This window comes from Trichechus manatus, unplaced genomic scaffold (genome assembly GCF_000243295.1).
Source record: "Trichechus manatus latirostris isolate Lorelei unplaced genomic scaffold, TriManLat1.0 scaffold00008, whole genome shotgun sequence".
In the NCBI taxonomy this organism is placed as follows: Eukaryota; Metazoa; Chordata; class Mammalia; order Sirenia; family Trichechidae; genus Trichechus; species Trichechus manatus.
The window spans coordinates 770,445-782,727 of record NW_004443944.1 but is presented as its reverse complement, the minus strand read 5'-3'; the positions used below and the strand labels follow the sequence as shown (position 1 = coordinate 782,727).

Genomic DNA, 12,283 nt, shown 5'->3' with positions numbered 1-12,283 from the left:
AACTAAAGGAAGAGAGAGGAGTCTTAATCTCAATGGAGCAGCTGGCGAGAGGCTGCCCCCGGCCCCTCGGTGTCACCCCGACCCAGAAAATCGCATCCACAGCTGCATCCGCATCCGGCAGCTCCCTGCAGCTGCCAGCACATCTGGCGGCTAAGCCCAGTTGTGTAACTCGGATTGAGGGTCTTACCTCTGAGGTCTGCGTCCCCCTCCCGCCTCCAAGGCTGGGTGTCTCCAGCTGGGTCGCACAGCCCGGGAAGTGAACTCACCTGCCTGGCTCTTTCCCAGCGCCCAGGGGTTCCCCCGAGGGACAGCCCCAGGGAGCTGGAGCGGATCAAAGCTTAGCCGATGAATCTTCAATGCCCAGGGAGCACTGGGCCCAGGAGGACACTGGGCCTGTGGGATGGAGTTGGGAGGTGCTGGACTGGAAAATGATGAGCTGGAGGCCACTAGGCCCAGGGGCTGAAGGTAGGGGGGACACTGGGCCAGAGGGCACTGGGTCTGGGGAAGGGGTTGGGGGGGACACTGGACAGGGGATGCTAGGTCCAGTGGATGGGGTGGGGGAACACTGGGCTGGGGGGCATTGGGTCCAGGGGATAGGGTGGGGGGACACTGGGCCCAGGGGATGGGGGGCTCTGAGACTAGAGGATGGGGTGGGGGGATGCTGGGCTCGGGGGATGCTGGGCTGGGGGACACTAGGTCCAGGGGATGGGGTGGGGGGACGATGGGCTGAGGGGTGCTGGCCCTCCCCGCAGCTCTCCTCATCCTCACCCCCGTCTGCTGGGCCAGCAGATGGAACCACAGTACTTGGAGACTAAGCATTCCAAGGAGACAATGCCAGCGATACAGGGATGAGGAGCCTGAGCCCCCTGGGCCTCGCCCGTAGCCCCTCTCCACTTCCACACCTCCTCTGGGCAGAGCAGCCCCTGGGTGCTGTGGGGGAGACCCGGGTGAGGCCCCCTGGCCTCTGATGGCCCCGGGAGTACGGAGGCCAGGCTGGAAGCTGGGGAGTTCCAGACCCCATAGTCCCTCCACTCCACAATGTTCCCCAGGGGTCCCTGCCCATCCTGCCCTCCCTATCCCTGGGGCTGAGACTCCGGGGCGTCCCCGAGTCCACCTGGGCAAGCCACCCTCAGGGTCTGTCCTCGGGCCGCACCGTGGCCACTGAGGCAGGCAGTCCTTCCTTGTGTCTACCCGGAGTCCCAGTTCGCCTGACTGCGAAAAGAGCAGGCACCACTCAGGGCGTTGGGGCCCAGATGGGGAGCCTGAGCTCAGGGCCTGGCGTCTGCTCCGCCATCCCTCCACCCCTGTGCCCCTTCGAGGTGCCTGCTGCAGACTCTCCCCCCTCCACCCTGAGACCCTGCAGGATGGGGGCGTGTCTGCACTCCCTGGGGCTGAATCCCTTGCCGTGGGCGGACCTGCCCTGTGGGCGGACTTGCAGGGCGATTCCCTCCAAGACAGAGCTAGTCCACAAAGCTCCTTTTTCAGGCCCCTCAGGCACAAAGAGTGGTTTTGACTAACCCCAAACAAGCAAACAAGAACCCTGCTTAGCCCCCGCTCACCTCTAGGGGTCGAAGGGGACCCATCTGAGGAGCCTGCACGCCCCAGGCCGGCAGGAGAAGCTAAGGCTGGGCTGGGAGGTGGTGGAGGGGTGACCAGCCCCCGACTCAGGCGCCTGGGCCCCCTGGACCCCAGGGACGAGGGGCACTTGGGGTGGGGAGGGGCAAGGCCTCACGGCCCCCATCTGGTCAGGACCATCGAGGGGCTCAGAGGAGCGGGCAGGAGACCATGGTCACTGTGCTCTGGACAAGCTTTCATGGGGCGGCCCTGGGACACAGCCTGGCAGACAAGCTTTCCAGCCCGGGGCCACCCCCGACCCGGTGTCCCGGCCACAGTCCCATGGAGCCAGCACAGAGGGACGGTCTCTCCCGAGGCCGGCTCAAGGCAGAGACGGAGGTGGGGGCAACGGGGCAGGCTGCGTGCCCTGAGTCTGGGAGTCTGCAGACAGCCGGGTCCCGTCCGGTGATCGCCCTGTGCGGCGGGTGTCCTGGACGGCCCTAGATCATGCCGGCCAGCCAGGGCGGCAGGAAGAGGCCAATGGTGCCCAGCAGGCAGGCAGTGACAAACACCCAGAGGAAGATGCGGTCGATGACCACAGCCACGAACTTCCAGTCCTCCTTTACCTGCGGAGACGAGGTCAGCCAGCCGCGCCCTTGGCCTCACGGTGGCCAGGGAGCTTCTGGAACTGGGCACCGCGAGGGGCAGGTTCTCCGCTTCCCACGCCCATTACCCAAGGCAGCCAAAACACTGTGCACACCTGCACGCCCACCTGTACTGAGGTGACAATGGGGGGCAGAGAGAAGTCACTTGTTCTGCTGAAGTGTGGGCCCAGGGAGCACTTTTTGTGGGTAGGGGCCGACACCTCACTCAGCACAGAGGCCACGGAGGGAGGAAGGGAGGCAGGGTGGTCAATATCGACACCCACTGAGGGGTGTGGGGGGCTAGCAGAAGCGGGGGTCTGCCGGGCCGGCACACACTTTCCAGCTAGGGCATCCGCGTGCGCACTGAGCAGGACGTGGACCGCATGGTGCCCCAGGAGGCGGCACGCAGTGCTGTGCCCCACCTGCCTTGCAGGTGGTCTGAGCTCAGCTGGGGTGGAGACCGATGCCCCTTGGAGGCACCGTCTGTGTTCCACGCTGAAATCCCCTAGCTTGGAAAAGGTGGAGGGAGGCATAGTGGAGACCACCGAGGCCACTCCCTATTCTGCAGACGGACAGTAATCCCCCAGTTTAACGCAGGCCTGCCTTTGGGGATGGTCTGCAAGGGGGGGCCTGCGGGGGCAGGGCTGACCCAGACTGGGATGCAGCCAGCATGGGCTCAGGCCACCCGGATGAGACGTTCGAGGGTGGGATGGGGGTGCGGCCGCGCTTCCAGTGAGGGGTATCGAGGGGATGACTCCTCCCCACTGCCACCTTCTGTGCTAGATTTTCCACATAATCACTGTTGGACCGAAAGTTTTAAACCAAACTGAGACAGCGTGTTTACTTAAGGGGAGGCTGGAGCAAATGGCGTTGCCGATAAATACAGCTCCTTGTTGGACCCTCTGTTCCCAGGGACAGGCTGAGAGGCAGCCTCCCCAGGCTGCTACTTTTCCCTCGGCCTTTGATCCTCCCCTCTCGTGTCCTGTCGGCTGCCTCCCTCCCAAGATGAAACGCGTCACAGACCAAAGCCTCCAGCCAGAGGCCGTTCTTGTGAAGTCAGCGCTGCTCCCAGGGGCCTGACACCAGAACCAGAACCAGGTCGTCGCAGCCTCAGACCTGCGCACTGGAGGAGGAGGCGTGGACAAGCCCACCCCGGCCTCCTGGTTCCCTTGAGGTTTTGCCTAAACCTCTAAAGGGACAAATCAGCCCAGCAGCCACTCCCAGACTCGTCACACATCACAAGATACTTGGAGATCCCCATCCCCACTGGTGCCCCAAGATGTGCTAGCTCGGGGGGAGCATCTCTGGGGTCTCCAGGGCCCCTCGAAGCCCCACAGTGGGGCCGGGTTCTCCCCGACTCTGCCCTCGCACTGCCCAGGCTCTCCAGCTTGGTTGCGTCCAGATCCTGGTCTCTTCTCCTCTTCTCCTCTCCCCCCTGACCTGGGCCCAACACCCCTCAGCCCCTCCCCCAGCCAGGAGGAGCCCAGGGGTCCAGTGCCCACATGGAGGGTGCTCTCCGGTATCCACAGGCTGCAGCGCTGAGGGAGGAACGCCAGCACGGCCTTGCTGGGATTCGGGGAAGGAGCGAGAGGCCCCTCCTGGCCACACAGGCTCTGCAGACGCTCCCATCAGGATGGCTCCCAAGCACCAGAACGGGCTGCATGTGCTGGTTGTTCTCTAAAGGTGGTACTTGTGCCCCCCACCCCCTGAGACCCACCCTGTCCTGAAGCCTTGGGGTCACCTGCCCACCGCCTGCCCCAGCTCTGCCCTGGCTCTGCCCCAACTCTGCCCCGCCTCTGCCCACCACTTGCCCCGGCTCTGCCCCAGCTCTGCCTACCGCCTGCCCCAGCTCTGCCCCGGCTCTGCCCCAACTCTGCCCCGCCTCTGCCCACCACTTGCCCCGGCTCTGCCCCAGCTCTGCCTACCGCCTGCCCCAGCTCTGCCCCGGCTCTGCCCACTGTCTGCCCCAGCTCTGCCCCAGCTCTGCCCCGCCTCTGCCCACCACTTGCCCCGGCTCTGCCCCAGCTCTGCCCTGGCTCTGCCCACCGCCTGCCCCAACTCTGCCCCAGCTCTGCCCCAGCTCTGCCCCAGATCTGCCCACTGCCTGTCCCAGCTCTGCCCACCACCTGCCCCAACTTTGCCCCAGCTCTGCCCACCGCCTGCTCCGGCTCTGCCCCGGCTCCGCCCCGGCTCTGCCCTGGAGGAGGGGTCAGCATGGGCTCAGGGAGGGGCTGAGCGGGGCAGGTGGGGCTCAGGACTGCCGTGTAGAGAAGCCATGTGGGGCCCCCCAACCCCGAGCAGGCCGGGGCACTGCCACGCTCTTCTTCAGGGAAGGGAACAAGTGCTGTCTGCTCGGGGCAGGACGGAGACTTACCGAGAAATCCGTGTCCTCTGCCTTCAGGTGGTCCGCAATGTACTGGACTCCCTCCACAGCCCGAGCCAGGGCCGGCGACAGGAGCAGGTGGCGACAGGGCACTTTGGTGCTGTGAGCTGTGAATGTGGCATCGGGGGAGGTGGCAGGCGGCTCCTTTCTGCACTTGCATTTGCAGGGAGAGGGCTGGTCTGGGGCCGTAGGCTTGGCGGAGTGAGCGGAGGCCGGGGCACTGGTCACCTGGCCTTTGGCCTGGGTAGAGGCGTCATCTCGGCTGACACAGTACTGGATGCTGTGGGATCGGCACCGGACGCTGCTGTCCTCCACTTTACCGGGGCTGGTCATGTGCTGGACACTCAGAGACCTGGCCTTGGGCAGCCCTGTGGCCTGGCTGCTGCTGAGCAGGGGGCCAGGGCCAGCCAAGGGGCAGGTGCTGGCCTTCCCGGCCTCCACGGGCTGGAGATCGGGGGGCTGCTCTGAGGGCGGCTTGACTGGCTCCCCCGGTGAGGCACAGCAGGACTTGGAGGGCGACAGGTCCCGGCTCAGGAAGCCGGGCTGGCCCTCAGGCTCTGGCCAGAAGCACGGGGCGCTGGCCATCTTGTGCATGGACTCGATGAGCCGCCGGCAGTTGTCCTTGACCACGGACGGCCGCTTCATGAGGAGCAGGCGGGGCGCGATGTCCAGGAAGACCCTGCGCACCCAGGCAGGCATGGTGTGCGTGCGCGGGGAGCGGTGGTGCACGTTGAGTACGAAGACGGTGATAATGATGGAGAGCGTGACAAAGATCATGGTGAAGAGCAGGTACTCGCCGATGAGCGGGATGACCAGCGAGGTGGACGGGATGATCTCGGTGATGAGCAGCAGGAAGACGGTGAGCGAGAGGAGCACGGAGACGCAGAGTGTGACCTTCTCACCGCACTCGGACGGCAGGTAGAAGACCAGCACTGTGAGGCAGGAGATGAGCAGACACGGGATGATGAGGTTGATGGTGTAGAAGAGCGGCAGGCGCCGGATGATGAAGGCGTAGGTGATGTCGGGGTAGACCTCGGCACAGCACTCGTACTTCTTGGTATTGTAGTTGCCCACGGCATCCACGATCACCCACTCGCCGCTCTCCCAGTAGTCCAGCTGGTCCACGCGTCGGTGCATGCTCACCAGGTCGATCTTCGCCTTGTCATACGTCCAGGACCCAAACTTCATGGTGCAGTTCTGCTGGTCGAAGGGGAAGAAGGTGACGTCGATGCTGCAGGAGCTCTTGTAGATGGCCGGGGGCGTCCACTGGACCCGTCCGTCGTGGAAGAGGTGGGCTTTGGTCAGGTGCGTCACTGCAAAGTCCCCATCCGCACTGGACAGGAAGGGGGGAGGCCAGGGTGTGAGACCCACCAAGGCACGCCAGGCCGAGCCCCACCTGAGGCCACCTGCCACCCCAAGTGTCCTGTCCCCTCCACGACCCCACACACCTGCGCTCACAAGTGCTCCCACCTCACAGGTGAGCGGAGAAAAGCTGGTGTCCTCCCCTGGGGTCCTGACACTCAGGGTGGCAGAGCCCGGGGTTAAACAGAGCTGGGCAAATGACCTTCAACTAGCCTCTGTAACTCAGTTTACCATCCCGCCAGGAGCCTCATCGAACACTTTATGAGCTCTGGCTGCCTGATTACACCCCGGTGTGCATCACGCTGGACTTGGCGGTACCACAGCCATCAGTGTGCCTCTCCCAGAAGGTTCTGGTACCTTCTCCTTGCTGAGCTACCCACCCTCCTCAGGCCCACCCTTCCCCAGAACCTGCCCACCCTCTCTGGTGGCTGCACCGCTCCCAGTGTCCAGAGGTCCCTTGGTCTCACCCCTTGGAGCGCCATGAGCATGGCCCTGGGCACCTCGTGCTCACGAGCCAGGCCGGCCCCACACTGACCAGGACCCACGCTGACCCAGCCTTCAAGGCCCCAAGCCCCCCCCCTCCACAGTCTCATGGTGCCAGTTGGGCCCCCTTAGCTCTCAGCGCTAACATCGTCCATCCACTCAGCGGGTTCTGCTGCCGATGGAAGGGGCCGCTGAGGATCAATGAGATGGGAGTGGTGGTGCCTTCCTATCCTGCTGGCTACAGTGCAGGAAAGCTCACTTCTCAGAGCGGCGGGGAGGGGGCTCGCAGACGTTGGAGCATGTGGAGCTGGAGCCCAAGTCCACTGCTCCTTCTCCCAACTCCGCCTCTCCAAAATCAAAGCTTCCCCTTTAGACCCAAATTAAAATTGTCCGCCCGGAAGATGAGCCACCAATGTTCGCAGCTATTCGGCAGGGAGGACGGAAGAGGCTCTGGTTAATGAGTAGTACGCGGCAGCAACCCCAGGCTACCCTCAGGTCTGCCCAAGTGGATTCCACCCCGGGAAGGAGCAGAGAATGTTCCAGAGAGCCCACTTAAAGGGGCAGCTCCTCCCCCACCAGCCCTGGTCAGTGCACTGTGCACCCCTGACCCCTTGGCTGTGCTCACACAGTACCCCCAGCCTCAACACGCACCCCTCCTTACCAGGGCCAGACCTGGCTCCAATCTTGCCCAACTACCCCCTCCCCTCCCTGGGGAGCCGTTGGGAGGACCGCCACCTTCAAGTGTGCACCTCTGAGCTTGCTGTCCCACCCCGTGGGCCTCATTCCCACCCACATCGGCTTCTAGGGGAGGGGACCACGAAGGCAGCAGGACTGGGGCCTGCCTCCTCCTTGTGTCCTGGCCCTGTGGCCTTCGGAGCTCGGCTTCCACCCAACAAACCCCCAACGGTGAGGTCTGCACAAAGGCTGGAGGGTCCCTGGGCTGGGGGACACTTGGTGACTCAGCTGCACTGTCACCGTGCTGCCCTGTGCCCTGCAAAGGCCCGATCTTTGGGAAGCCCCGAAGTGGGCAGCAAGGCCTCGCGTAAGCGTCCTCCATCTGAGGCGGCACCCCAGAGCCAGCAGAGCAGTCAGGCCTCCCCACCCGCCCAGATGCAGCCAGCTGACCCTTGGCCACGCTCAGGCCCATGCCAGCACCAGCAACTGCCTGCCACCTCTGGGAACAGGCCTCCTCGCTGGCTGGGGCTGCATCCACACAGCTACCAGTTCCAGGGTCCCTTCACCCTCATGCCCCCAGGTCTCAACCAGCGAGAGCCCCTCCCCAGCTGGGGGTCTGTGCAGGTGTGGGGGCCCATCTCCTGCACTGCAGTCCCAGGTGTTGGCACTCCGAAGCTGCTTGCCTGCCCGGCTCGGTTGGCACTACTGCTTCCTGGCCCCGCAGGCTCTGGTTCTCGGGGGCACACGGACACTCCAGGCACATTCGGGGCACGGGGGGAGGGGGCCGGGTCTCCACCTCTCCGCCCCTGACGCATTCTGGGAAACGGTCTCAACGCCTTCAGCGCGGCCCTCCTGCTGCCCTTACTGGAATCTGTTAAGGGGAAGAGGCCCCATCTTTCCTGATCAAGCAGGAACATCTGCAGGGCAGGCGGGACTCCCCAGGGCCCAGCAGGGGCTTCTTGCAGGAGCCCTCGGGGGTCGGTGGGGCGGCAGAGGATGAGGACTTGTGGCAGAACCAGGGGTGTGAGTGCTGGCCTTCGCTGCGTTTGTCAGCTACGTGGGGAGCCTCAGTGCCTGGCTGCCAACCCAAGACTGGGAAACTCAGGGCCAGTGGGGACACAAGTTAGAGAGGGCCAGCTTGGGGTGTCACAGCAGCACATGGGGGGCCCCAGGGGAGGGCCCCAGGGAAGTACAGCAGGTGGCCCTTTGGACATCAACACAAGTCACCCCTGGAGCCTGGCCCAGCTGCCGAGCACAGTCCGCATCTACACGCTGGCCTTTAGCGTGCGTGCTGGGCCTCATGGAGCGGCCTGCCCCAGCTTTGCTTGCTTGGGAATGGATGAGCCAGGTTTGAGGACCCGGCAGTGATGCCGTGGAGTAGCCCCGGGTGGGGGACCCGGCAGTGACGCCGCGGGGTAGCCCCGGGTGGGGGACCCGGCAGTGACGCCGCGGGGTAGCCCCGGGTGGGGGACCCGGCAGTGACGCCGCGGGGTAGCCCCGGGTGGGGGACCCGGCAGTGACGCCGCGGGGTAGCCCCGGGTGGGGGACCCGGCAGTGACGCCGCGGGGTAGCCCCGGGTGGGGGACCCGGCAGTGACGCCGCGGGGTAGCCCCGGGTGGGGGACCCGGCAGTGACGCCGCGGGGTAGCCCCGGGTGGGGGACCCGGCAGTGACGCCGCGGGGTAGCCCCGGGTGGGGGACCCGGCAGTGACGCCGCGGGGTAGCCCCGGGTGGGGGACCCGGCAGTGACGCCGCGGGGTAGCCCCGGGTGGGGGACCCGGCAGTGACGCCGCGGGGTAGCCCCGGGTGGGGGACCCGGCAGTGACGCCGCGGGGTAGCCCCGGGTGGGGGACCCGGCAGTGACGCCGCGGGGTAGCCCCGGGTGGGGGACCCGGCAGTGACGCCGCGGGGTAGCCCCGGGTGGGGGACCCGGCAGTGACGCCGCGGGGTAGCCCCGGGTGGGGGCCCCGGCAGTGACGCCGTGGCAGAGGCCCTGGGGTTTGGGGACCAGCGGTGACCTGCAGAACCGCCCCCGGTGGACCTGGGAGGTGGGGAGTGAAGATAAGAAGGGAGAGGGGGCTGGGGGCAGGGGGCTGAGGTGAGAAGGCGGCTCTGCAGCTCAGCCCACTTTCGAGGATGCGGGATCTGGCACGTGACGGGCCTCGCAAAGGTTGGGGCTGGTCTGGAAGTGGTCGTGCATGAAGGGCACTCTGGCCTGCAGCCCCGGATCCATGCCTCTCAGGGAGGGGCTGAGGCCCGACTGAGATGGCGCTCCCCCCAGGCTCCTCCTGAGAGCGGCCCCGCTGGCCCTCCCTCGGCTCCCTGCCAGGCACAGCCCCTCCCGGCACCCACTTGTTGTAGAGGACAATGTCCGGCCGCCAGATGAGCTCCGAGGGGATGCGGATGGACATCACGTTCTCGTGGTCAGCCGGGTCCCAGCGCAGCTTGTAGTCACGCCACTCCTGTGGTGGGGGGGGCAGCAAGGGGCAGATGGGGGAACTGCGCCTTCCCGCCTGTGCCCAAGGAGGGGGAGGTGAGGTCGACGGTGAGAGGGGAGGTGCAGGGGAGGGAGACGGGGGTGGGGGGGTGGGGGACATACATTGCCGCTTCCTACTCTTGCTCCCCCCAGAGCGGGCGGAGGGAAGCCAGCAGTGAGGGGGAGGCGAGCGGGCTGGGGGGAACCGGGGGATGGGGGAGATGAGGGTGCGGGCCTCACCCCTTCCCACTCCTGCAATCAGGGGGAGAAGAGGTATAGGGAGCTGGGAGGTGACCAGGGGACAAGGTGTGGGGGGACGCGAATGGGGCTACGGGGAGGGGGCAGGGAGCAGGGATGGGGAGCCGGAGGGCCGGGGCTCGGACGGTGGAGCCCGGGGGGGCGGCTGCCTCCCTCACCCACCTGCTTCACCCACACGTTCACTGCCATCATCTGCTTCTTCTCGTCCTAGGGCACGAGGAGGAGGGAGACTGAGGTCCCCGCTCGATGGACCACACGTCCTCACAGCCTAGGGTTTCCTACCCACGGTCCCAGCCTTGGGCACAAGGACTTTGGGAGGGTCACGGCTGTACATGGTGGGCAGTGACTACAGGAAGGAGTGAGCACCTCATCCCTGGAGGCAACCAAGGACAAAAGCCCCATGGGGATGTGGGAACACTGTGCCCTGAGCACAAGACAGAGAGGCACATATGTGGCAGGATGGCCCCCGAGTCCTCAGACTCTTCCAGAAGGGAATCAGGGGCAAGGGTCAGCCAACTTCACAGACAGCCCCAGCTAAGGGCAGTGCGGGGCAGGGTGAAGGCTCCGCTTGGCTCCCTGCTGGGGGTAGCACCTGCCCTGGCCTCCAATCTGGTGGGGGCCCCTTCTGCAGATGGTGCACAGGGACAAGCAGGCGTTGGGTCACCTGAGGAAGTGGCAGGAGCTGGGCCCTGGGCCCCCTGACTCCCTCTCAGCTCCATCACGGGGAGGGCGGGCCACACACCCTCCTAGGTCCCTTCCAGCCCCTGCCTGACGCCCACCCTCTCCGCTGCCTCTCCCCTTTATCTGAGGGACGAGTGAGGGCCCATCCCAACGGGAATGACTGGTGTGGTTTGAGCCTCTTTCCGTGGTTTGGCCAGATGTCCGGGGAGCTAGAGGGAGATTGCAGGCATGGAGGCTCCTCCTGGGGGAGGTGGGGATGGGGGGGCACCGGGCGAGAGGCAACGTCCTCAGCAGGGTTATTTCCTACCTCTTAAGGCCAGTTTCTCCCCATTAGCCCCCAGACCAGGGAGAGCCACTCAACCAAGGAAACTCCTGGGCCCTCGGGCCGGAGAACGGGCCTGCACCCACACCGCCCTGCACGCACCCCGCCCTGCACCCAGGCTGCCCTGCACCCACACCGTCCTGCACGCACACCGCCCTGCACCCACACCGCCCTGCACCCACGCCGCCCTGCACCCAGGCTGCCCTGCACCCACACCGTCCTGCACGCACACCGCCCTGCACCCACACCGCCCTGCACCCACACCAGGATCAGGGGACTGCACACGTCTGTGTTTGCGTGTGCGTGTGTGTGGGTGCATGTGTAGCTCTGTGTTCATTTGTGTGTGCATGCACACGTGTGTGGGTGCAAGTGTACATGTGTGCATGTCATGCATTTGCGTGTGTGCATGTGTGAGTGTACGTGTGCAGCCTCAGTGCTTCCCTCTGCTGGTCTCCCCTAGTCAGCCGGTTCAGGGGAGGGGACCAGGTCCCGGGCCGTCCCAGGCTCTGCCCTTGCTTCTGCTCATCAGCCACACCACTGGCCAGGCCTCCTGCTGCCTGAGCCAGTCGTCTCCCCCAGAGGACACTGAGGAGAGCGTGACTGCAGAGCGGATGGCTCAGGCCGGGCACGCAGAATGTAAAGGCTCGACAGTGTCCACTGCCCTGCACAGCTCAGTGCTGTAGGTCGCAGGAAGTTCCGGGGACAGGAAGAGCCTGTGTACCTCCCCTGGGGCCCCAGGCTCCTCAGAACGAGCTTCAAGGCGCAGGGCCAATCACCTTCCCTAAGCTGCCCGTCCCGCAGATCCTTGACTCCTGCCGACTCGACTGTTTGGACATGTGCCCAGTACACACTACGAAGGCTCAGCATCATGGGTGGGGGGGTCTGGGAGTCCCGCCTCCTCCACAGACGGACCTGGGGGTGCGGACTCACCCATGCTGACTGCAGGCAGGCCCCGGGTGGACACAGGACCCCCAGGGATGGCGTTTATATCTGCAGTCCCTACACGGATCCCATACACTGCACAGGAAGGCTGGTCAGGGAGCTGGGGCCAACCAGTCCCAGCACCTGCCTCTGAGCCACCAGGCGGGGCCGACAGAGGGCAGCCTGACTCCAGCAGCCTTTCCACCGTCCACTGTCCACCTGGGCCCAGCACCCAGTGCCAAGCAGGGGTAGCTCGTGCCACATCTGTCAACGGGAGCTCCTCAAGTCACGCAGGCACCAGAGGCTGTGTGCTCTTGGTGGCAAGATCCTTGCCTCCCGGGGCACCTGTCCCAGCCCCTCCTCTACCACGGGAGCAATGACAGGACACCCGGGGATGCCACTGGTTCACTGACCTCGACACGTCAGAGCCACGTGGATGGCAGATGATGCTTGTAAGCATGCACGTGTGTGTGTGCATGTTTGCCTGTCCATGTGTTTGTGTGCATGTGTGTGCGTGTGTGCCTG

At 65.5% G+C, this 12,283-nt stretch overlaps 1 protein-coding gene across 2 annotated transcripts in view; it reads right to left on the bottom strand.

Moving 5' to 3' along the window:
• Window positions 1-2,054: 2,054 nt before the first annotated feature.
• The window catches only part of CHRNA4 (cholinergic receptor nicotinic alpha 4 subunit), a 12,556-nt gene continuing 2,327 nt past the window's right edge, over window positions 2,055-12,283 (bottom strand). For both annotated transcript variants that reach the window (XM_004370182.1, XM_023741574.1), the window contains 4 exons: window positions 9,997-10,041; window positions 9,453-9,562; window positions 4,573-5,914; window positions 2,055-2,180 (listed from right to left, as the gene is read on the bottom strand). In XM_004370182.1, coding sequence (XP_004370239.1) covers window positions 2,055-2,180; window positions 4,573-5,914; window positions 9,453-9,562; window positions 9,997-10,041 — 1,623 coding nt within the window. The remainder of the gene's footprint in view (window positions 2,181-4,572; window positions 5,915-9,452; window positions 9,563-9,996; window positions 10,042-12,283) is intronic.